The sequence below is a fragment of the Abramis brama genome (assembly GCF_963993115.1).
Source record: "Abramis brama genome assembly, chromosome: 4".
In the NCBI taxonomy this organism is placed as follows: domain Eukaryota; kingdom Metazoa; phylum Chordata; class Actinopteri; order Cypriniformes; family Leuciscidae; genus Abramis; species Abramis brama.
In genome coordinates, this window is record NC_139966.1 from 52415846 (window position 1) to 52441076 (window position 25231).

Below are 25231 nucleotides of genomic sequence, written 5' to 3' on the forward strand. Positions count from 1 at the left end.
AAAAAAACTTTTATTTAAACCCATGAAAATGCAGATCCTGTTGTAAATAATAATGAAAAAATCACTTTGTTCCATTATTACCCCTTAGTAGGTTTTAACACATATCCAAATTTATATAAAGAGCTGGGCGATAATATTTGCATTTTGTGAAGAAATAATCAAGCAGATAATCAATCAATTGCGAGTTGAGTTTCCTGTGCATTTCATGCGAAGAACCCTATTTGTGTGAAGCACGAAGTTGCTGCACTCCAAATAAAACACTTATAAGAGTCCATTAGAGTTAGGATGCCGCCTATGTAGACAGTAAACCCCAAGGCAGCTCACTAGGTTTTGGAACAGTGCCTGTTTGTGTCTTTGGCAACTTCAAAGCTTCCATTTTTAGAGCCTTTGCTTAAAAAGCTGAACAAGACACATTTATCCAAGACATCGCATTTTAGGCCGTGTTGGCTTGTGTTTGTTTGTTTTACTGGTGGTGTGGTTGGGTTTCATGGGTCTTATCTGAATTAGATGGATATAGATCGCTCCTACAAAAGAAAGGACAGCTTTGATCATTTCTTCAGAGACTGGCCATAATTGTGAGCGGAGGATTGATCTGCTCGGAGGAGGTTGACCTTAAGGCTCTGAAGGAGAAGTGAGGGAGGCAGTGACCCTCCTCCACGGACAGGTGGAAAACGGAGGAGGGGGAGGTCAAATCAGAAGAGAAGAACAGGCAAGTTCTCACGTCTCTGCATGATTCACATCAGTTACAGCCCTTCGGGTATCAAAAGGTATCAGGTACATTACAAAGTGATGATGATGAGGCCTGATCAGCTGATGTTTCAGCATGAAACCAGTGCTGTCGATACGTCTCAATCCTTACGGACCAATCATGTCCAACAAGATCAATGCATCCAAAATAAGATTAGATTTAGATCTTTTCAATGGCTTTACAAGGTCTACACTAAAACAGTTTCAGGGAAGATAAAACAAGAGAAGCAAAGGTAACTGATCAATTCTAATAAGAGGGCTTTAGGATGCACTAGATACTTATTGCTATGCACTCCAGGTTTGGAAAGTGAGTAATTAATGACAGAATTTGAATTTTTGGGTGAACTAACCCTTCAATATGTCAAAGCATGCCGTTTCTGCCCCTGACATTGGGGAATATGTCTCTCTATCTCGGCGGATGTCAAATGCATCACCAGACAGCTATGCATTGCTCTGTTCTAGTCATTTTTGATATAGATCAAATGTCAATTAAACAATTCAATGCAAGTGCCTGTCTGATTGCCCAAGGGTTTCATGTGCAAGAGGAAAACACAATTGAATCCTGCTAGCAAATCAATAGCAGGCCAAACGACAATATACATAGCCTATACATCATCATGAACATGATGAAGTGCATCAAAACCTTTCCCACATAATGCAATTCATTTACGACCACTACCCCTAATGCACTTGTTCTCATACTAATAAACAAAATATCCTAGCACAAACCACGATGTACATTTATCATCTTCTGTTATTTAGGTGGGTGAGTGTTGCTTTGCACAACAAATGGGGTTTGCATTGTTAAACACAAGGAGTAACGCACAACACAAACAAACCATGTTTTACCGCTCCATATGGTGGTGAAATACGTGCACAAATATGCAGTGCTGTACACAAACGCGAAGATATGAATTAAACTGCATATTTACCTATACGAGATCTGTTTCCTGAACGCCAGACCTTTGAGTTTATCCTCCAGCGAGTCTTCCATGTCGGCGAAGCTGCCCAGACTCTCGCTGCCGCTCATCGCCGCGTTTCTCCGGTAGCCTCGTGCCTGATCGTCCGCTGATTCCCCACCGGCAGCTCCTCTGCTGCTGCGCTCCGCCTGAGGTGCGCGTCTGTCGGCCAGGGGGTCCATCATGCTCCGGTCGGCACTGAGTGGACCCCCTCTCTCTCCTCCGGTGCTTAAAATTCCTCCCAAATGTGTCCTCCGATGTCCCTCATGGGATGAATAAAATATATCTATCTATGGGATGAATAAAGTCAGTCTATCTATCTATCTATCTATCTATCTATCTATCTATCTATCTATCTATCTATCTATCTATCTATCTATCTATCTATCTATCGATTTACTCAAGCGCATGCACGATCCGCGCAACTCTAGCCAGCGGAACTACAACAACAGCTGCATCCATCCTCGAGGACATTCTGGGATTTGCCTCCTCATCCTCCTCGCGCAGCATCGGGCATTAAAAGTAGGGCAGAGGGTCTCCGACTGGACACACTCAGGCGCGCGCACGAGTGTAAATGCGTGGTGATCTCTGTGTCGTGTCGTGTCCACTGTCTGAGAGCCCGACTGACTGAGACGAGACGCAGAAGCCGTGTTTACACGGGGGTTTAAACCGGACCTGATTGTGAATACAAACCTCTTTGTTCAGGCAGGAAGAGACGCGATTAAAAAAAAAAAAAAAATGATATATATAGATATTTTAGATTTATGGCACTTGTATTTTTTTTATTCAAAACTACAATTAACCATTAATATTATTAATATTTTCATAATATTTACATAACCATGCATATTAAAATATTCTCCACGCCCACTAACATTTGTTACGACAGCAAAGCTATTCGAATTTATGAATTCCTATATTAACATAATATTGGTCAGGCCCCAAGTATTTGATTTGACAGAAAAGCACTGGATGCCAGTGATATTATAATAATAGCCTATCACATCATAGGGTATAGATATTATCATATTGACCACGCCCCCTGACATTTGTTACAACGGAAAAGATATTATTATAGTATTATCTCACTGAATCGTATATTATTATTATTTTGGTCACGCCCCCGCATTTGATTGGACAGAAAAATACTGTATGTTAATATTATTGTAATATTATCACATTAGCCTAAATCATTAATATTCTTTCAGTGTTTGTCTCGATATGTCCAGTACACAGGACACAGCACATTTATGCAAAGGTTAACACAAGATGTTTGCTAATAAAAAGACCCACAACACTACAGACCTTCACTGCTCTGTAAATTGAGCAACATGAGTTTATCGGCAAGATATGAAACAAGAAGTCATGAGAGTCTGAAGAGAACATGCATTTTTCTTCTAATTCAATTTGGCTAATGTGATTTAAGGTATGAAGATCATCTGAGCTCTCTGATGGGGAGAAAACACCTTTCTTTCGCATAAAACCTTCAAGGATTGGAAAATTGTAATGCAGAGCCAGTCTCAATGAAAATTATTAATAGTCAGGCATCAGAGTAGCCATATGATGACATAAAAACATCTCTCTCTAGACACACTTAATTCCACTCAACGTCCAAGTGAGACACAAAAATAAATCTGGCTAATGTAATATTTGAATTTAGACAGGAATAAAAGCAGCAAAATGACGGCTCAGACACATGATTTATAATGCTTTTACTAAGGAAAATATTTATTTGCTGTGCAGAAAACAGGACAAAAACAAGGCAGAGTGATTTCAGGAAGATCATTTTTAAGAGCCTGAAATTGTATTGTGATGCAAAGAATGTGTAACATAATTAAGACTGCAGTCATAAATCACTCATTACACCAAATACAGAGGAACCACACCAAGCATGGACGTTGCATCTGAGATGCATCACATCAGGACAAAACCGTCTCCTTCAAAATGCTCTCGTTTACAGGATAAAATGATCGCAGGCATGCTAAAAAGAATAAATAAGAGATCGATTCTACAGGGGACACAGTGCAAGGGAGTCCATCACATGCCCGGATGCAGATCGCTCAGGACTCAGGTTGTCAAAACCGTTCATATCTGGGCAAGAGAACGCTAAAATTGTCAGAGAGCATCCTTTACTCCCAGAAGAGCGCAGACGTGGGTTTGGATGGTGGCCAGCCAGAGACAAAAAGGGCCATCTGTCCTTTTTTAAAGACCTTAAACCAAATAAAAGAGGGCAACGTCATACGAGGGACTATGGGCTGAAGAGCGTCTGTCCTTTTCATGTCATGTCCATATTGTCCCTCTTTTATTGCCCTCAATGACAAACATCTCCACTGATATCAATCACATTAATTCATATCTCTCCCAACATACTTCCTCCATATTACAATAGAGGATACTGCAAATATTTACATATTCAGACGTTTTTAAATGCTTTGGAAAATTGCCATCTTCATACTGTAAACACAGCCTATTATTTTTATTCCATTTTTTAATACAGTCCGATTATAGTTATTTTTTTATGAATCTTTGGATGCCTGAAGAGAACGTAGTTTTGATAACTGGCATGCTACATCGTGTGAATTCAATATATTACTACACATTTTCTCAGTAGCATGGGGCAAACAGGCAAAAAATATTAAAACAAAAATTCAAAGCATATAAAAAAAAAATAATGAATGAAAATATTGAAAAAACAGTGTACTTGAAGTATCAAAATTTGATATACTGCTGTAATGGAATAAAATACATTTTTGGGTTTTTCGTATTTATAAAAAAAAAAAAAAAAAGACTTCTAAGTAAAACAATACTTTAAGTATATAGTATATCTATAAATACAGAGCCTATCGGCCCGCCGCTGCAGGGGAGAGGAAGAGGAGACGTGGAGGAGGACCAGCCGGATCTCACGATGTCTCGTTGACGGTCCTCTCCAACTGTATGACTTTAGCGGTCTCGTTTGACCACTTATCGGACCTGCCGAAATAAAACAGATTGTTTTACATCCACACCAAAGATATACAAAGACGGTGCCCTCGTATCACTATGAATGGCAGAAGTGCAACACGCAATAGAGTGCAACAGTCGGGTTCCGGAGGGGAAAAACTCCGTTCATTTTCTCCATAGGGAAATTGATTTTGAACAATAACTTGTAAAAATTCAAAGACAGAACTACTGTGAGCTACGAGGTTGTTAATCGATGGTATTTGCTTCTGTGAAAAACTACATTACCCATGATGCTTTACAGAAAATTACACCAATCAGAGAGTCGAAAAAAGCAACACAAGCCAAAATAACTCTTTAGCTCCGCCCACTCCCATGAAGCGCTGCGAATGTAATTGAGTCGATCTTCCTACAGTCTCAAAATACTTAAATGTTCGTATATATGAATATTTTGCATTAAACTTCAAATATATTGTTTTTATATGTATATAATCAACATTTGCAAATGAGTAGTTTTATATTTCTTCATTGTTTTGCAATGCATCATGGGATTGTAGTTCTTTCTATCACTAAATCCTGTACCTTCGTCTTTTTGTCCGATTTGTACTTTTTTTTAATTTTATGATTTACCTGTGAGAATGCAGGTCTATAAGAATCGCCTTTTGCGCGTGCGTTTCATTGGTGTTGGGTAAAAGTGGGCGGGGCTCCGTTTCACGCAGCTCCGTCTGTTCCTGTTTGTGCTGCTGTTCTAAGCGCCAAGCCGCCATGACATCAGCTTGTTCAGGATATTCCCCGCCCAACCCGACAAAATGGGGGTCGTCCAGACCCCCGTGCTCCTGAATGCTCAGCAGGTTCCGGGACTTCACTGTGGAAAGAACGAACATCTTCATGGTTCTTATCACAAATAAAGATGCATTTGAGCTGTTAAAACATTTGATAATTAAACAGAATTGTATTAAGCTTACTTTAGTGACATGTTACAAGGTTTACATGGTAAAATGACATTACTGTTCACGATTTCATTTGAATTCTTGTGATCTGATTCTGATCTTGATTCAATGTTGATTCTTTTGGATAAATATAAGGTATACGGGTAGATGCATGTTAATTTTTCTCAAGAAAAAAATATCTAATTCTGTAAACATAGGGAGCCTTCAGCTGGTATTATTAAAGCTTCAATTATTTTTTTATCATAATAACAACTTTATAATATTTTAACGATATAAGTAAAAATATAATAAATATGTGCACATATTTAGCAAAATAGCTCATTTTTCTATCCAACTAACATGCATGGTTATTTAATGGCTTTCCTGAGGAAGCCTAAATGTAGTTATGTGACATTATTCTCCAGCTGTTTTATTGACCTCTTTCCACGGTTGAAAAACACTGATTGATCGATATTATGTATGAGGCATATACATTTCGGTAAGTTGTACTGTATCTTTTAACATACCTATTGTTCATTGGTGTTTATTTACTATTAACTAGTAAATAGTATAAGAGATGATTGGTTCACGTGCCGCTTGAACTGAGGCGCTACAGCGATCTGTCACGTCACATTTACAAACGCCAAAACGGTCTTGTTTGAAATTCGTAATAAAATTTGAATTTGTTTCATATCAAAAGTAACCAGCTCTGTCTAGTCTGTCGGTGTCAGTGTCCTCTTTGTGATTTTTCTCTGCGTGAGAAAATGGATGTGTGGCGTGAGAGTTGGCAGCCCTGCTTAAGTGTCTCGGCTGAGCATTTGTGATTGATATTAATATCAAGGCCTGAAATCAAGAGCGCATCTCTTTTATTAGTTCTAGTCTTAAGTCAGTGGCGTTTTGTTCGAGCGATGCATTAACTGAATAACATGCGTGGGAGAAACGTGATGGAGGGAGATCGGAGATCAGCGATGATGAACTGATCGCTCTGCTTTTAAAAGCATGATAATTACTGCCCCACTCAACCACTGATAATGACTCTCAGAAGCTCAAGAGTGGGGCTCAGCCGACTACAGCCTCTTAATATGGATCCAAATACAGCCATTCCTCTATTCATTAGTCAGCCAGGACAGAGAATAATGAGCAAATTACAGGAGGGATTGCAATAGACACAAGCGGTGCTTGTTAAATCGAAATTTTAGACGCCAAATAAACAGCCTCGGACAACTGATATGCGTAAAAGATTTGCATATCATTATACATTTAAAAAAGTAGAAATTTTCAAACGTAAGGCACATCTTTAAAGATTATTATCGATATTATTGATATTAAATAATTTAATATATTTTATTAATCTATTATATATATATATATATATATATACACACTGTATGTATGCATGTATGTATGTATCTGAAACTTTCTTCTAGAATGATCATTTTTATCAAGCTCGTATATTTAAGTTCAGTAATTTCACTTAAATGGCAATGAAAATTACCTATGAATTGTCATTTAACTGAAATTACTGAACTTAAATATACGAGCTTGATAAAAATTATCATTCTAGAAGAAAATTTCAGATGGCACTTAGAGGCTTTTGCATCTGAACTCTTCATATATATATATATATATATATATATATATATATATATATGCATTTTTTTTTAAGTAGGCTACATGTGTAATAAATCTTTTTCAAATAACAGAATAATAAAATAAATAAATTTAAATGCTTATATTATTTGAAAGTTTAAATTAAATTACTTAAAAGCTGACTGACTTATAGCCAACTATTTCATGAGCATGACTTCTTTTGCAAATACCTTTTTCTTTTCCTTAAATACCTCAAATCGCAAATCTATGGTTTAAATAAAACTCATTTATTTCAATGAAAAACAAAAATCCAAATGATTAAAACTAAATTCAATATTTCACGTCCATGTTTCGTGTGCTCTTGCACAATCGTAGCATGCGCACCTGTCGCAGTGTATGACTCCTGTATGGAGATCTCTCTGGTCAGGCCTGTTTTGGTGATAGAGGAGCAGGGGCTCAGGCCTTGGTAGAAACTCCCCAAGAACACGGAGAAACACAGAACCACCACCTGCACAAGAACATTACAAGCTTTATCTAAATATCAATGCTTCTGTTTGTGTTTGCATTTGTCTTCCTCCCCCTCACTCTCCCACACACACACACACACACACACACACCAGGAAGCTCTCACCATGAGGCATGTGGAGGTCTGGGTGCCCGTCACCCGGCAGGACCGTGGGACCTTTCCTGCCACCACCGCCTGCAGTGAGTGCAGCTGCTGCAGCAGAGACCTGAGACACACACATTTACATAATCAATACTAATCAGTTTGCATATGATGTATAATTAATCACTGAAAAAAATCAACCAGCAAAGGATACAAAGTGCGAAAATAAATTACTAGAAAATGATGTAATGATCACCTTAAGGTGTAGTAGTGTATATAAATGGAAAGGAGTGAGGGTCTTACTTGTTGGTGCACTCAAGTGTTTCAACTTTCCTGCGTAGCTCATTGTTCTCGCTGGAGCATGTCTCCACCCTGTGGACGGAGAGGGTATTGCAATGTCACATGAGTTTCATCAAAGTCCCGTTCAAGGAAAGTCTGTAGGCCGCAACGCCTCCGGGCAGCTAATTCAGGCATCCAAGACCAAGTCCTATCTACTTAAATAGGGGAATCCTGAAATCTCAAAAACTGCTAGCCGAACTCACAATTAAAAAACATATTTCATATCAGCATTTCTTATAGCGTTAAAAAGCTTTCTTTTTAACCTGGAGCAGCCAATGTGCATCGGCAAGTCCTAGTGCGTCTCAAAACACTGACTGTTTATACAGTACATCTAATGCCAGCTGCAGTGATGCGATGACTTTACCAATCAGCGATTGGCTCTTTTATGTAGAAGGCGGGACTTGTTTTGCAATATTGCACTTTCTCCTGTTCATAGTAATATGAGTGCACCATCTTTTTATATTTTAAGTCCTTGGTTTCATGTAGCAACTAAAATATTTCACTTGTAAATCCCTGAAACGTGAAACTGGATTTGCAACTCATTTTACATTTATTAATGAGAAGGGGAAAAAAGCACTGGTTTCAGAAGTGGAGCAAGATATACTTTATACAAATGAATAGAAATTGGAATAATGTGCACAGATGAATCATTCACAATAATATGAACATTCATTATGCATTTAAAAAGTAAACAGAGTCCGTTTTGATTTCACTTTAAGAGTCACTGAGTGACATCAGCCTTTTACGCTTGATCAACTTGATCTTTAAACTTCATACTTAATGCTACAATTATAATGTGAACGTGATCAAATCAGACTTACTTCTTTTCTAAAGCATCCATGTACTCTTTCTTTTTCCTGCGGCTCTCTTGTGCTGAAATCTGACAAAGGGAGTGTTAGTGTCTCGGACATTAACTTTAGTACTAGTATGCATCGTCTTTAGTCTGACACTAACCTTGTTCTTGATCTTTCTGCGAATCTTCTTCAGCGCTTTCTCCTCGGCCTTGGACAGCGGCAGCTTGGTGGGCACCGGGTATCCTTCAGCAATGAGCGTGCGTTTCTCCTCCTCAGTGAGCAGGAGAGGACCTGAGCCCTGCAGTTTCTGTCAGAAGAGACCAGAGGAGGTCGCTTGACCATCTTCTTGAATAAAATCTAACAATTAACGAGATTTGGTGGTACTCACATGGGGTGCCGTCAGCAGAGGAGAGTTGGAGAGGGAAGAAGGGGCTCGTGGCGCCACCTTGAGGACAGCGGGGGTCTGTGTGGGGCTGGCGGGGGCACAGGGGTGTACAGGGCTCTGACTTCCCTCAGAGTCGCTGCCATGAGAGCTGGGAGGAGTGGGCGGCATGTGCAGAGACTCCAGGCCTGGAGAAAAGCATTACAGATCGATTCTGATTGGTCAATCATAGCATTCTGTGCGCAAATATTTGTAATATACGAATTTTCTGCATAGCTGTGCAACATTCATGTCTCCTGTATCACTCTGAATCTCGTTTCACATGTGTAATATATCTTTTTGTATTCAAATAATACAATAAACTATTTAAATTATTACATGATTAAATTATCAATTAAATTAAAATATTTAAATGATTAAAATTTAATTATTTTATATTTAAATATATGTTTTTCTGTAAGTACACACATAATAAGTCTTGTTCTCAAATAACTTAAACTAAAATAATTTAAATTAAAATATTTAAATAATTAAAATTAACTAAAATCAATATTTCATATCCTTTTATTTGTTTGTTTTTTCTGTAAGTACACAGGAGTTTTAGATTTAAAATAACTAACATTAAAAATGATTAAATGATTGCTAAAATGATTTCAATTAAAATATTTCAATTAGTACAATTCAATTATTTGAAACTAAAATATTTCATGTTTATTTTTTTGTAAGTACATATTTTTTTCTTCTCAAATAAGTATATCATTTCAATTATTAAAATGAATGTATTTTATTTAAAACTAAAATCAAAAACTTATTTTGGAAGTGCACAAGTGTGTGATAATGTACAGTCAGCAGGTCATTATTGAAAAATATCACCTTGTTTATGATAATGACCATGTACACTCTAAAATATTTGAGACCTGTCCAAATCAAAATTTTCTAGCGACTGGTCATATCTAAATTTTTCAATATGTTATATGTTATTCAATTTCAAATGTTTCAATTGGCCTAATTAAATTTAATGAATTAAATGTTCTGATAACATGGGCTCAGTCAGAAATATTAATATGTTGAGCCAATGGAAAAATTCAGTGTAGTTGGTCCATTTAAAAATATCCTCAATTGTAGTAGCAATTTTATTTCTCACTGTCTCAAAAGAAAAAAAATATTGTGTGAAAAACATTAATACATTAAGCAAAATACAGAACACAGACAACAGGGTTGTCATTTTATCACGTCACTTTATTAACAAATCAAAAAAATACCTTATTTTAAATAAGGAAAAACACTGAATACATTCAAGAAGTCTTCAGAAGTAACAGGATGTCTTGAAGTGGAGAAGGAAACTTTCAAAAGCAGCACTGCATAAGTTAAACACCTGCAAATAGAAATAAAAACTAACATTAATGACAGAATTCCCCTGCATCACATCTGGCAAGTGACAGAACAGAAGTTACGTAATTATATAATGAGGATGAGACAGTCAGTCAGTCGATGTAGATTTAGCTTTATCTTTTATTTCGTGGTATGTAAATATATCCAGCTTTTCAGGACTGCTTAAAGCTACTGACACGAGCGATAAAAAAATGAACAGATGAATATGAAAATCACAAGCTTGACGTGTGTGATTTTAAAAGGTAAAAAGCCTTGAAAGTGGCAGACGGCAACTGCAATCTAACGGCACTGTGTTCAGTGGTCGCATGGCACACACATCACACAAATTACATCTCAGAAGTCGATCAAACAGTATTTTACACATACCATCAGATAATTATGTGGCAACCAGGAAAACACAATCATGAAACCAATGAATGCATGAACTCGCTACTGCTAAATGCCTTTTAAACTTCCTACAGGGTCCTAAAGCAAAACTTTGGAGAATAATTTCAGTGCTCAATACTCACCATAACGTCTTGAAACTTGTGACGATGAATATCTGTATTCTGTCGGGAACGTTTGTTTCGGTCTTCCGCCCCGGCTGGTCCTGCTCCGCTCGCGAATCAATCCGCATTTCGCATGCACATACAGTTTTTTTTGGATGTAGGACTTTTATTGAGCCGATATGTAATTGTCAGTTTCCACAACTTTTCTAAATTAATTTTTCTTTTTTACAGTGTACATTATATCTTGTATTAATAATGGACTTGATACTATTAACAGTGATCTTTATTTTCAGTGCTATAACACAAAAATGTCTGAAACAGTGTTTTTACCTTTGGATGAGAGGTTTAAGAACTGATCGACCTCATGTGGCTCCAGCTTAATCTGAGGGTTGAAACTCTCACTGCCCTCTTTCACCTGCAACAACACATAAATCAGCACTTCAGTCAATTCAAGCACTGACTATATGGGTGTTGTCATGCTCATATTGAGCGGCTTAACCTGTGCGGCCTGAGGGAGGGTCCGAGACAGGGTGGGGTCGCTGGTGTCAGTCACAGGCTCAGACGCGGGACCCTCGGGGGTCAGGGTGAGGGTCAGGGTGGGCAGCAGGACGGGTGGGTCACACAGGAGGGGCTCCATCTTCAGCCCTTTATCTTCCTGCTCCATGGGCCACTCGTCATTGTCTGAATCACCTAATAAAACAGGAGTTCAATTACAGATGCATTTACATGTGAAATGATTTGCATTTAAAGGGCGACTATTGTGCTTTTATTTGATTTGACCTTTTCTTTAGTGTGCTGTTTGTCCATGTAAACAATCAGCACATTTACAAAGCACAAAGTCCACTCCAAAGAGAGTTCATCTCTCAAACAGAAATGCCTAATTTCAGTCCTGCCATTATTTCTAACTTGACTTCATTATGCGGTTACTTCAGCACATGTATAAATGTGTGGTTTCATACACTGCACATTTATACATTTTTATCCATGCATATTTGTGACCCTGGACCAGAAAAAAACAGTCACAAGTCGCACGGGTTTATTTGTGGCAATAGCCATTGTATGGGTCAAAATTATCGATTTTTCTTTTATGCCAAAAATCATGAGGATATTAAGTAAAGATCATGTTCCATGAAGATATTTTGTACATTTCCTACCGTAAATATATAAAACATTTATTTTTGTGAGTGAATGCAGCACAATCGCGAACATAAACGGACAACTTTAAAAGCGATTTTCTCAATATTTACATTTTTTTGCACCCTCAGATTCAAGATTTCATTTCCTAACAAACCATACATCAATGGAAAGCTTGTTTATTCAGCTGTCGGATTATGTATAAATCTCATTTCAAACAAATTGACCCATGTGACTGGTTTTGTCATCCATGGTCACATATGTTATACACTGATTTTATTATTATTTTATTTTATTTTATTTTATTACTTATTACATGTGTGCTTAACCTAAAATTAAATAAATGGACATAAAATAGGGATTAAAACATTTCAATTTAAATAATTAGATTTAAACAATAATTACATGTAAATAAAATAAAATAAATAAATAATTGAAATATTTTTAAACAATCGTTTACTAATTCACACTATTTTATCATTTCAATTTAAATAAAGACCCCAAAAATAAAATTATGAACTTGTAAATGAGCATAATATGGGCACTTTAAGACTTAATTAAGCTAGTTTCACATTCCGGCCAAAGCTTACCAGCATCACTGCCAGGTTCCCCGGGCAGATGGGAAAGGGGCGACTGTGGGCGCGAGTCTCCACACAGCGAGTAACTGTGTTCAGCTTGAATGTGTGGCGGCACTGGAGATGCAGGGGTCAGTTCCTCCTCTGTGTCCATGGCATCTCCACGCCCGGACAGGAACGGGTCGCTTAACAGCTGTCCCAGCAAAGCTTCTTGGGACAGATCATCTAGGAGCTCGGTGAAGTGCTGCACAAGAAGAACAATAATTGGAGTGCTCATTAAACCACAGCTTGTTAAATAGACCTTAATTGCAAATCATAAAACATCAGCAGGTCTCTTTAAAGATCAGATCCCATCGCCTGGAGGAACAGACAGTGGCGTTCAGTGGTGTTCTGAAACGAGGACGCAAAGTCCTCACAGTTTCTTTTTATTTTTATAAATCAAATGTAAATGAATGTCCCAGTTACACTTAACGTTGCCAAATTTTCGTGGTTAAATAAACATTACATTGAAAAAAAGAAAAGAAAAAATAAACCAAATACAATTCTATTTTGCAATCTCATAAAGAATTTCTACATTTATTCCAAGATAAATAAAGGCATTAACAATTTAAAGAATATAATTTATTTGTGAACTAATTTTACCGAGCTGATTGCTCACTTATTTTATTTTTGTAATTACAAGCAGACGGCTTGTTCCGATGAGAAGGTTTGATTCGGGTCCAAAAAAGACATTATCTCCTTGGCATTCCTATCGGTGCATTCCAGCCCTTGTTACCACACCTCAGTATGGTACCCTACTCCTCAAACAGGTTTGGACAGGCTTAAACCCTTCCAGACATCCATTTTATCACATAAAAATCACTTAAAACGCAGGTTTCCTCCATATTCTAACAGCAGCAGAACCTCTCACACGTTCAGCATTTCTGACTCGCTGTTGATTACCACAACAAACAAAAAAAACATGTTTAATGCACTTACAATGAAACACTGGGATAAGCACAACACTTTAAAAGTTGTACAAGCATGATAGAATTGCTTATAAATGGTGTCTGTGCAAAGCACAGCAATTCTTTAGCAATAGAGTTTGAAGCAGCTCCATCACAACAGACTGGTCTCCATCTGCACAGATGAGTCAGAGTCCAGGCAGCTCATCCACAGGGAGAGGGTCAATGCAGCTCTGAGATGCACACACTCAAACAACTGCTGTCTCCTCTATGTGCATCTGTTCATGTGAACAACCAGCAGGATCCATAGTACAGTCACGCATGGTGCAACATGCAGGTCTCTGGGTTCAGCCAACAAAGGCAGATTATAAGATCAAACAATGCTGCTTTGACTAGAACAATCTGATACAGCAGGATATGTTGATTGGTGCTGCTGACTGACAGTAATATAACACACAACGTGTTGAAATTGCATACTATATAGTAGGTACATTTGGTTTGAAACTTGCTTAGTGACCATTAAAAAAAGTATGATCTATATAGTATAAATGAAATTTGTCATTGTCACATGACCTAGATTTGCGTCGCTTCACCACCATTCACAAATGCTCTCCCGTGGCCTCATGGGATAGTAAAGTACCCATCAAATGTGCACTTCAGAATCTCGCCGCAAGTAGTAGGTCATCCGGGTCATAGATATCATATATAAACGCTAGATGTCTTATGGCGCAGTCACTTCCGGCATCACCGTTCGGCCATCTTGTCACAGTGAAGCTGTGAATTAAGGTGAGTGATCAGCACGAACACAAATCCTCTTATCTCGCTGAAATCTTGACGGATTTACAAACGGTTTGGTTTCTTACAAACGTTATTAACGTGGCTATAATTCCGATTGCTTGAACATGCATGTTATAATTATTCATATGTATGCAGTGTATGTATGCAGTGTCATAACTACATCTCTGACGTTTATAACAAACCAAACCGTTTGAAAATCGGTAGAAAATTTAGCAAGTTATGGTTATTTAAAAGTACATGCACCATTAAACGAGTGAGCGAGCTGTCTGTGGCAAGATGGCCGCCACGTGCGGACGTCGACCTCCATTGGCCAGCAGCATGCACGAGACATCTAGCCTTTATATATGATATCTATGATCCGGGTACCTTTCGCCTACTGTTTTTCGAATACTATGTATACTATGCCGTGCTGTTTTTCGCTTACTTGTATTAGCGAATTATTCAGTTTTTGGCAGTATCTGGTAGAAACTGAAATGCATGCGTGTTGAAGTGCATACTTATTGCTGTGCATAAGGGACACTGACAGTGTACTTGTCAAGGCCACCAAGCAGATAGATCAGTTTGGCTAACATTAACGATAAACAGAACAGCCTGACAACATTATGTAATTTGAGGGGTCATGTTCATAGTGGGAGAAAACAAAAGTGAGGATCTATTTCAGAAAAAAAAGCAGAGAGCTGCTTTGCAAAACTTGATATCTACATATGTATCTTCCTTCTAACCCTAACTGAAAAAGAAGGCCATTAGTGATTATTTGGAATGCTCTTCATAGTAATGTGCAGTAACTTTGCACATCCAGAATAAGTTCCCCCACACAAAGTGTATGCATGACTCTAATAAGCATACAAATATATGGCACACACAAACATTTTGAAATCCCATTGAAAAACGTTGCAAAACACTTCTGAGAGATTTCCGTCCCTCCATTGACAGCTACGCAACTCACACTTTGACACTTCAAAAAGTTCATAAAGAGATCGTAAAACTAATCCTTGTGAATTGAGTGGTTTAGTCGAAATTTTCTGCAGAGCCTCGATCGATGATGAATGTATTTAATTTAGTCTTTTATTCCGAAGATGAAGAATTTAGAGTTTAAAAGAATTACAATAAGACATTTTTAGCGGTCATAACTTCTGTAGAAAAATAGCGCAGACACTGGACAAAGATCAAACTTTCTGGAGCGCATGTGTCAACCACCTGCATTCGCGCACACTATCAAATAAACACAGATGCATAAGAATGCTGTCTTTTGGAAAAGAGCCTCCAGGAAACACGTTAGAGAAATGAGTTAAACAGAGGCAAACTGAGCAAACTAGGAAGGAAAGCGGTGCAGTTGGGGATCAAAATGGAGAGAAGCCGGCGTATGGGATCAATTACAGACTGACTCAGATCCAGAGGTTAGCCAAGTCAAAGACAGACAAACAAAGAGAGAAAAGAAAACAGCTAAATGAATACACAAAGCAACATGAAGAAGTAAAGAGAGAACAAGTCAGGATTGACAAAGCCATTCTGGAATGCCTTGTCCTACATTTTCCACTTTTGTTACTCAGCAGCAGCTCTGTCTGGACGGCCGACCTCGGTGAGAAAACGTCTGGACGTGCGTGAGAAATGCATGCAGGTGTTCCAACAGAGCCTGCCGCCCACCCCAAACACATTTTAAGTAGGCTATGTGTTCATATAAGCAGTTCTCTAAAAATGTCTCTTGTGAACTTGCTTGAACTCCATATTTGGCAAAGAACTGCTTTTCTGGAATGTCTTCTTCGACCAAAAACATCTATATGGCAAGCACCATGTAGAACGAAGAAGCAACGGAACGCCATTGAAGAGCAGTTCAGATCAGGTCAGGAGTGGGTGAAGTTATCAAGAGGTGACATAACACAGTTGTCATCTTCTATGTGCATTTGCAGCAGTCATTTCCATTGCAAAATTGATGAATTCTCTCATGGTGGGCTTATGACTGTACAGAGTCACCATATTATTATGCCATTCCAGCATCAGTCATGGGCGATATGCAATTACATCTGACACTCTTGAGTGTGTGATAAGATGATTATGATGATTGCTGAAAATTGCTGGGTGTCGACTGCTCTCTAAGAGGAATATAAGAGACCGCTCACTTGGAGGAGGACGGACGTGAGGTTTCCTAAGGTTCAAGGATAGAAATAATCACTTCTAAGTGCCTGTTTGGGATCAGTTCCTTCACCAGATGGCAATGGAAAAGAAGTGTATACAGTCTATACTTCATTTAAATACCATTATCTCGGAAATAAATATGATTGTCCATTTTCATTAGGCCAGTCGCAATTATTAATTAATCATCTAATCGCAATTATTTGAGATAACCCCAATAATTGTGCTGTTTAAATTTCAATCACGTCTAAAATTTTGTGCACAATACACAGCTGTTTGAGTAAGACTTATGAATGCCTGCATCCAGTTGGGTGGATTCTGGGAGTGAAGGCTTCTTTGTCCGTAGTTTGGATGGGTGTAAAGTACATGTGGTTTCAGTTGGGGGCAGGGTTTCTGAGTTTTTGCCCAGCTGGAGAGTCGAATAGTTGTTGAAGCCGCTCCTCCAGTGATGTTGGGGGGTGGCGACAGTGGTCTGTAATTTTTTTCCCCTTAAGGGGATCGTGAATATGTGCGCAGGAAGAGGAAGTTTACAAGCCAAATCTGGATGCAGATGACGCAACTCAGCAGCAAAACAGATGTGAGGAAAGCTGAACCTGCAGGAGACAAAGATCAGCGATCGCGAGGCTGGACCTTGTCCATTACGCACAGATGGACTTGACTCACTGATATTAGCCACTAAAAATGTATTTACTTTGGACTGAAGCGCTTAGGACTTATCACAGGCTTGAGGAAATCCAGCTTGTTTGTCCTCTTAAACAAAACACTCCAGGGTGGTTGACGGGTCTATTTAAATGCTTTGTACATTAAAACTGGTGGCCTTGTTTGACTGGATAACAAGGGTCTTTTTGACCCAAATTCTGAGTTAACCTGTCTAAATGGACATTTGTTTAGAGTTTAATGACTGCTGCTGTGAGTCAAAACAGCTCAACTCCCAATAAACTACATCACTATAGGGCAAAGTTGACTGATATTGGTGTTCCTTTCTTAATCAGATCATAATTAATTAACGTGATAGAGTGGAATTCAAATGCCATGAATTATTGCGAGAGGAAAAGAGCAAAGAGCAGACAATAATCTAAAAAAGAAATATATAATATGAAAGATTTACATACCCTTTAGCAGTTGCACATAAAGCTGATTATTCTCGATCGCTTTATATGATGAACAGATCTAATTTAGGCTTTTATTCACATATGTGACCCTGGACCACAAAACCAGTCTTATGTCGCACGGGTATATTTGTGGCAATAGCCAACAATACATTGTATGGGTCAAAATTATCGATTTTTCTTTTATGCCAAAAATCATTAGGATATTAAGTAAAGATCATGTTCCATGAAGATATTTTGTAAATTTCCTACCTTAAATATATAAAACATTTATTTTTGTGAGTGAATGCAGCGAATCGTGAACATAAATGTAGAACTTTAAAGGCGATTTTCTGAATGTTTCGATTTTTTTGCACCCTCAGATTCCAGATTTTCAATAGTTGTGTCTCGACCAAATATTGTCCTATCGTAACAAACCATAGATCAATGAAAAGCGTATTTATTCAGCTTTCAAATGATCTATACATCTCAATTTCATAAAATTGACCCATGTGACTGGTTTTGTGGTCCAGGGTCATTGAACTTTGATCAGTGTACATAAACAGAAGCTCAACCGTACTTACTTGATGCATGAGAACAAATTTCATTGGTTCTTGCGGAAGCTCAAACATGCTGCCTAATGCACGAGAATGAACCTCACTGGTTCTTTCATAACATGAGGGTGAGTAAATAATGACAGAATTTTCATTTTTGGGTGAACTAACCCTTTAAAGCAATGAATTGTATATATATAAATATATAAATAAATGTGACTTTTCTGGGAAAAGTTGTGTATCTTATTCTAAAGTTCACATTGCAAATCTTGTTTGTGCCAAAGACAAATCCCACCAGAAGTCCATCACTTTTTCCATGATTCACTCCACCCTCTCTGAGTGTGTTTTGAATTCGCTTGGCTCTTGTTCAAGCTGCTTGTGCGCAACTGTTGGGGCCGAGCGTGAAATGCGTGCCATCGCAGCTGCAGCTTCAGTTTATATCAGGAAGAGGCTTCGATAGCGACTGTGCTGTAAATTCTAAACAAGACCGAACACATCCTGCATATTCAGGGACGTCCCATCCTCCCTTCCCCCAGCAGAGAGTGATGCGCTGAAACTGCAGTGGTGTCGCCGACTTCTGGAACTCCAGGGGTCCAGGAAACGGCTCCTCTGTAATCAACATCTGGTCAATAGTGACCTTAAAGTGCACTGGATGTAAACAAGCAGTGACGGCGGAAAACAAAAATCCAATCTGGATTGATTGGAAAGACTTGATCACCCACTATTTGCTCTTTCAGAGGAGGAACAGTAAAACTGAATGGAGTGAAAGACTCCCTCTATGTCCAATACACAAGTAGCAATGACATAAATGAGTGACGCATACCACCGTACCATGGTATATATTACTTTTTTAACATTAATATTTAAGGTTTGAAATATATACATATTAAGTCAGCAAATACAGACTGAAACGTTTTAGATTCAGTCAGTTTTTTGTGTACTCATGTCAGACTTTTAAATTATTTGGATTGATTTTATCACATTAAAAATAATAAGAGATTGAAAAATTAAATGGTCAAGTACCTTTTATTTGTAACATTTTATTCACTTGATTATATAAAATAGGCTTTACTACAAGGATGGTTTATTAAAATTAAATGTATTAAAATCGTATTAAACAACTGTTTAAATAACAATATAATATAAACTAAACTCAAATATAAACATATACGTATATACAGTATAAATATATACACATATACATATATATATATATATATATATATATATATATATATATATATCTTAAGACATATAAACATAATGTGATATAATAAAATTATATAAATTATAATCTACTACATTATATATATATACACACTTTATGAAAATAATATACTTCAAAATATAAACGGACAAGAACATCCAATTCCCCTTTTATTTTGCAAAACAAATTATGAAATAAGTGTGTGTGTGTGGGGGGGGGGGGGATGGGCACTGCCTACAATGGCAAACTTGCAGGTCACTAATAAAATCAGTGGCTTTGTTCTCAAAAAATAGAGGTTCTCATGCAACATTATACTCCCAAAGCTAATAACCTTTCACGCATCCCAACACCTCCATTACAACTTCCCCACCACCAAAAATACATTGTCTGAATCAAAAAGAAAGATCGGCCTCCGAGGGGCACTTAGACAAGACCTAGTGAAACCACAAGATCATGATGAAGAAAACGAATGAGTAATGAATATGTGTGCGCTCAGAGAAGGTTCAGGCTCGAGTTGCAGCTCATACAAACCATCCATTCAGAGCAAAAGAGCAAGAATGTGCATCGCAGAATGATGCAGCTTGCAAGAAAGACGGGTGCCGGGCCTCACAGAAACCCTGCCCTCTCGGAGAACAGTCCCAGCCTGTGTCCACCCGGCCCACAGAGAGCAGAGAGACAGAGGGTTTCTCACTACAGACCGCCTGCCAGCAGACTCGTCCCCCTCCCGTCCCGCAAGACCGCTCCACTAAAGCTTGAGTCATCAGTAGCACGGCGCGGTAAAGAATACCACGTGACTCCTGAGTGACAAATGTTATCAAAATGTCAGAGAGCTCAGGGCTACAAGATCAGTGTGGCCTGACACGCTATCCACTGTGCACACACATATTAAAACACCAGGATGCTGTCAATAAACTGCCATGCCCTAAATCATCATACAGTCTATTTATGTGTATAAAAATTACACATTCAAATCTCACCGACACAATGCAGTTTTGCAGTTACTAAAGCGTCTTGAATGTATTATATACAAGCCGCTGTTTGGATTTAAATAGGCAAATGCTTAAGAGTTTATGATTGGATCATTATTGCAGTGATTATTAGCGTGTTATATTTTTGGCAACAGTTCTTCTAACCCGAACTGATGGATAGTTTAGCTTTTCGTTTCTTAAACAACCGTGTAGGAAGACACATCATGGCCATATTCCAGGATGACAATGTCAAGATTCATCAGGCTCAAATTGTGAACGAATGGTTGGGAGGGAGCATGAAGAATCATTTTCACACATGAATTGGCCAGATCTTAAATTCATTGAAAGTCTTTGGGATGTGCTGGAGGAGACTTAACAGAGTGCTTGACTCTTGCATTGTCAATACAAGATCTTGAACTAAAATGGATGTACCTCTTGATGGAAATAACTGTTGTGATGTTAGACACAAGTTGAACACTGAAGCCTCTCAGTCTGTTCCAGTCACATGAGATCTTAATAACACAATATCAGCAGCACAAACCAGATGTGCGGCCAGACTCTTGTGCTGGAGTTTACAATCAGACACCGCCTCTACGGTCGAGACAGACAACTTATTTTCTCAAGATATCTTCGTCAGTCCAGTGTTTAACATCACTGATTGTGTGTGACCAAAGAGAGGGAATGTTGGCCTGTGTGTGTGTGTTTCAGAGTATGAGTCATTTTATATCGTCATGTTATCCATGCAGGAAATTCAATGAAAACTATTTTTTATGTTAACATTAATGCAATACATCTATTAAAAGGTACTTAATTTAATTCATAACAAAAGAAAGTTAAGTCTGGTATCAATGCAAAAACAGCTTCATGTTATGAAACACAAAACAACTGAGTTTCATAGGATGAGCTGGTATAACCAGTCCAACAAAATCACTAACAGTTGACACATTTCTATTGTATAACATTACCCAGTCCTATAGTTAGTTAACTGGCATTATGCTGTTCACATATATGAACCATCTTGCCTTAACCCTTTAACTGTCACCCCCCTTTTTGAGAATGGACATTAAAATGCACTATTCAAGCTTAAATGGTTGTAATTCAAGAATGCTTTGGAGTATAGACCTAAGTTTGGTCTTGTTTTAAAGGGAAAGCACTTCAAAAAATGAAAGTATGAAAAAGTTATGGAAGTTTAAATTTACATTAAATCAAATATAATTTATTTCATATTTTTATTTTATATAAAATATATATTTTACAAAATATGTTTTACAAAAAAATTACTATCAAATCAAAGCCATTTATCTAACCAAGATGTGTTCCAAATTTGAAGTTGATATCACAAAAATTGAAGTTCCCATGAGATTTTGTTTAGGCGAATTACCAAAAATAGCCACCGGGTGTCATTGAATTCCATTGAATTTAACTGTATGCATTCTACCATTACAAATTAATAAATTTCTGTCCAAATATCACTTCTGTCACAAAATATGGAACCTTGAGACTCAGACCTTTCTAACAATATGTGTTTTGTCAAGATTAGAAAATATTTTGATAATAAATTATGAAACATAATGATGCCCAAAAGGGGAGGAGCCTAATAAAATAATTTAGAGTACCGTTTCTATGGTAACACAATGTCCAATTTCAAAACACTTTTCACAGGATGAATTCTGAGATCGTAAGCTTTCAAATGATACCTAATTTATGATAACTACTAAAATATGTAATGTAATAAAAAAGGCGATAAAAAAGATAATATTATATTTTAGAGGATAATATTGAGGATGCAGATACTGGTATCATAGCTAATAGAAAAGAGTTTTCCAAAATTATATTTTTGGTATTAATAATAATAATCAAAAAAAAAAAACAGTGTAGAAGAAATAGATCAGGCTGAATGAAAATTCTTTCTATGAAAGTTCTATTGAACTGATAGTGTTATCAGCTGATCATAACATTAATCATCAAATGCTATAGAACTGGGTGATAACGATTGTCTTTAGTACTAATAAACAGGTTAGTGCACATGCTCTTGCTAAAGCATGCCTTTCCTCATATTTGCCATAAACCAAGAATAGCTTTCGAGTGGCTCAGGAAGTACATCTGGTTGCCACAAGGCCCCAGTCTGCAGGAGATAATGTGCTTTCCAGGCTAATCGTGTCAGTGTGATTATCAGCATTAAGAAATGCTGATCATGATGCTTGAACTGCTCCCCTCAGCATCTCCTTAACCCCTGTCTTAAGGGAGGAATGAGCCTTGGGTTATTTTTACTATTTTTAATCACCTGAGATATGACGTCTGAGTCTTTGCTTAAAGAGTAAGAGCAGGAAGGTACAAACACACATCCTCTATACAAGTTCTTCCAATTTGACAAAGAAGACATAATTGCAACTATCAAGAACAGAAGACAATAATTGGGCCTATTAAGTCATAAAAAGGACATGTTTGCATTCCTCAAATATTATATAGTCAGAAGATTGGCTTCAGATATGCATAAATTCAAATCTGAATGTCACCCGGCACACCATAGCAATGCAGCTGACTCATAATGCAGAAGGACACGGCGCAGATGCAACATGCATAATGTTAACAGATGTATGCAACAGACCGAGTCCACAAAGTAAGCTTCAGGGGAGCCTACAGCTCCAACTGAGAACAGTTTGCGTTGTTGTGTGGAATTCCATGTCAACAAACCCTGGGGAGCAAGAGTGAAAGTGAGGGGAACTGGCACATAGAGACCAATGAGGTGGGGGAGCATGTATGTGTTTGGGGGGGGGGGGTCTGATGGGGGCCTTAAACAAAGACCTCGTTCTGTTCTAAAGGTGAAGGAGAATGTAAACCATTCCTCAACCTTCACAAAGCATATACAGTTCTCATGGAAGTGTATGTTACCGCCCTGATCCTGTCAGTTTCTGAATCCCAGACACACCAAACTGTTGTACCTCCAACGCCTGCTTTGATGCTGTCTGGAAAAGAGTAACATGCCTCGTCTGGTAATGGGATCTCTGCTTAGAAACTGCTTGTAACTTACCACATTTGTGCAATTAACCTCCTTCGATGTGTTGTTCATACCATGAATTTGAGAAGAAGCTTTTTAAAAATTATTGTGAGTTCATAATGGTTAAAAAATGTTTTTATTAAATTACACCATCAGAACTATTTAAAAAAATCAGTTCAGATAAAAAGGATTTAAAAATGTTAAAAAAATCTAAGACCAAAAATGCACTTTCCCTTATGAATTCAGATACATTTTAAACTAAAATCTTCATGTTGAATAAAAAAAGTACATGCACCAACTACCAAATTCCCTTTGCAACTACCCACTGTGAACCCCCTAATTAGTCAGCAGTCTACCCCTCAAGTAGAGGCCACTTTGAGCAGAAGTTGGAACACAAACCTATTATTACATAACCTGCAACAACACTTCAAAGATTCGAGGCCTACATTCTGAGTTTATCCATATGGGTTAAAACCAGTAAGTTACTTTGTGTAGCACTGCACTATGATACAGTCAACTCCACCATCTGAACTTTATCCCTTGGAGCCAAGTGGAACCCATGGCACATTAGTAATCATAAAGATCTCATTTAAAGTTTCTCAGTGAACGATCAAGTCAAATAAACACTATTTTTATGACTACATGTTGTAAATTATAAGGTTTAGAGCCATTTAAATGCGTTCTGGATGATCTGACACTAGTTGCAACACATCAAAACATGCGAAGTGAAAGATGGCAATCATGCTACGGAACCATGAGGAGATCCCCACTTACAGTGCTGTATAAAATGTCGTTTTCCCCGGGTTCGGACAATTCGCTGAGATTTTTGTCCCATTGTAAAAACGGTTCCCCGATATCCATAATTTCCATGCCTCGATCTGCGTCTGTACTAAACCGTGACTGAGGCGCAGTCGCTTCAACGGCTCCACAAACGACTATTTGTCAGCGTTAACGATAGTGTATCCGTCAAATGGCTCGTTCGACCGTGATACAAAGTAAATGTTTTACTGTCAAGGGAAAGTTGATTACAAGTTTGTCGTCACTGTTCACGGAACTTTCCTCTCAGCTTCCTTGAGAAATGTCGCCCCTTCACAGGCGAGTAGGAATTTGGGGCGGGGAAATGATGGGAATGGCAAAATTTGTTTACAAAAGACCGTTTGTGGACTGTACTTCTATCAGGGAATGTTTCAGATGTTTCCAAACAAATAATAAAATATGGGACACAAATATGGTTTGTATTTTGTTACGCTGTTTGAAAAAACTACGCATAAATTTGCCATAAAATACTAAACTTTACTCTCTGAGGTCCCGCCCTTGGAATCCATGCGTCAACCAATAAGATGCGCTGTTACGTTTAAAGCTCACCTCACTTTGAGAAGTACGAAAATCACGGAAGACTAACAAACCGTCGGACCAATAGGAGAGCGCTACTGTATGATTGACGTGAAATTGCTCCTATTAGGAATGACTCCGCATTATCTCTTTGACAAACCGTGTAAAGCCAAGAGTACCAAACTGTGTGCACCGCCTCAACTCCTATTGCTGTCAATGGATTCGTATTGCGGGTAAATATTTTGAAATGTGAACTTACTCTTATTTTAAAGCGCACTAAAAAAAATCACTTTATCCTGGAGGCAAAGAAAAAATAGAACTAAATGACTGCATTAAAGT

General features: G+C 37.9%; 2 protein-coding genes across 10 annotated transcripts in view; both read right to left on the reverse strand.

Moving 5' to 3' along the window:
• The window catches only part of dgki (diacylglycerol kinase, iota), a 45207-nt gene extending 42818 nt beyond the window's left edge, over positions 1-2389 (reverse strand). For 3 of the 9 annotated variants that reach the window (XM_084111744.1, XM_084111738.1, XM_084111740.1), the window contains exon 1: positions 1680-2027. In XM_084111744.1, the coding sequence (XP_083967870.1) occupies positions 1680-1891 (212 nt within the window). In that variant the 5' untranslated portion in view covers positions 1892-2027. Of the gene's footprint in view, positions 1-1679 lie in introns of all 9 variants that reach the window. The other 6 variants (XM_084111737.1, XM_084111736.1, XM_084111743.1 and 3 more) reach the window with 4 other exon arrangements.
• A 1024-nt stretch (positions 2390-3413) lies between these two features.
• Positions 3414-24659, reverse strand: creb3l2 (cAMP responsive element binding protein 3-like 2). The gene is made up of 12 exons (XM_084111497.1): positions 24335-24659; positions 12889-13117; positions 11664-11854; positions 11495-11579; positions 9291-9472; positions 9063-9209; positions 8930-8988; positions 8073-8141; positions 7794-7893; positions 7547-7670; positions 5274-5508; positions 3414-4676 (listed from the first exon to the last, which is right to left on the reverse strand). The coding sequence occupies exons 1-12, from the start codon at positions 24428-24430 to the stop codon at positions 4607-4609; spliced, it is 1587 nt and encodes a 528-aa protein (XP_083967623.1). The 5' UTR covers positions 24431-24659; the 3' UTR covers positions 3414-4606.
• Between the last annotated feature and the right edge of the window lie 572 nt (positions 24660-25231).

What these genes read in the sequence shown, in the direction of transcription:
- creb3l2 (XM_084111497.1), bottom strand. Translation starts at nt 24,430, where the DNA reads ATGGAAATTATGGATATCGGGGAACCGTTTTTACAATGGGACAAAAAT. An exon ending in ACGACATTTTATACAGCACT is followed by an intron (nt 13,118 to 24,334) that starts GTAAGTGGGGAT and finishes CTTCTTGTGCAG; the next exon opens with CACTTCACCGAGCTCCTAGA. An exon ending in GGAGTCATACACTGCGACAG is followed by an intron (nt 5,509 to 7,546) that starts GTGCGCATGCTA and finishes TTCTTTCCACAG; the next exon opens with TGAAGTCCCGGAACCTGCTG.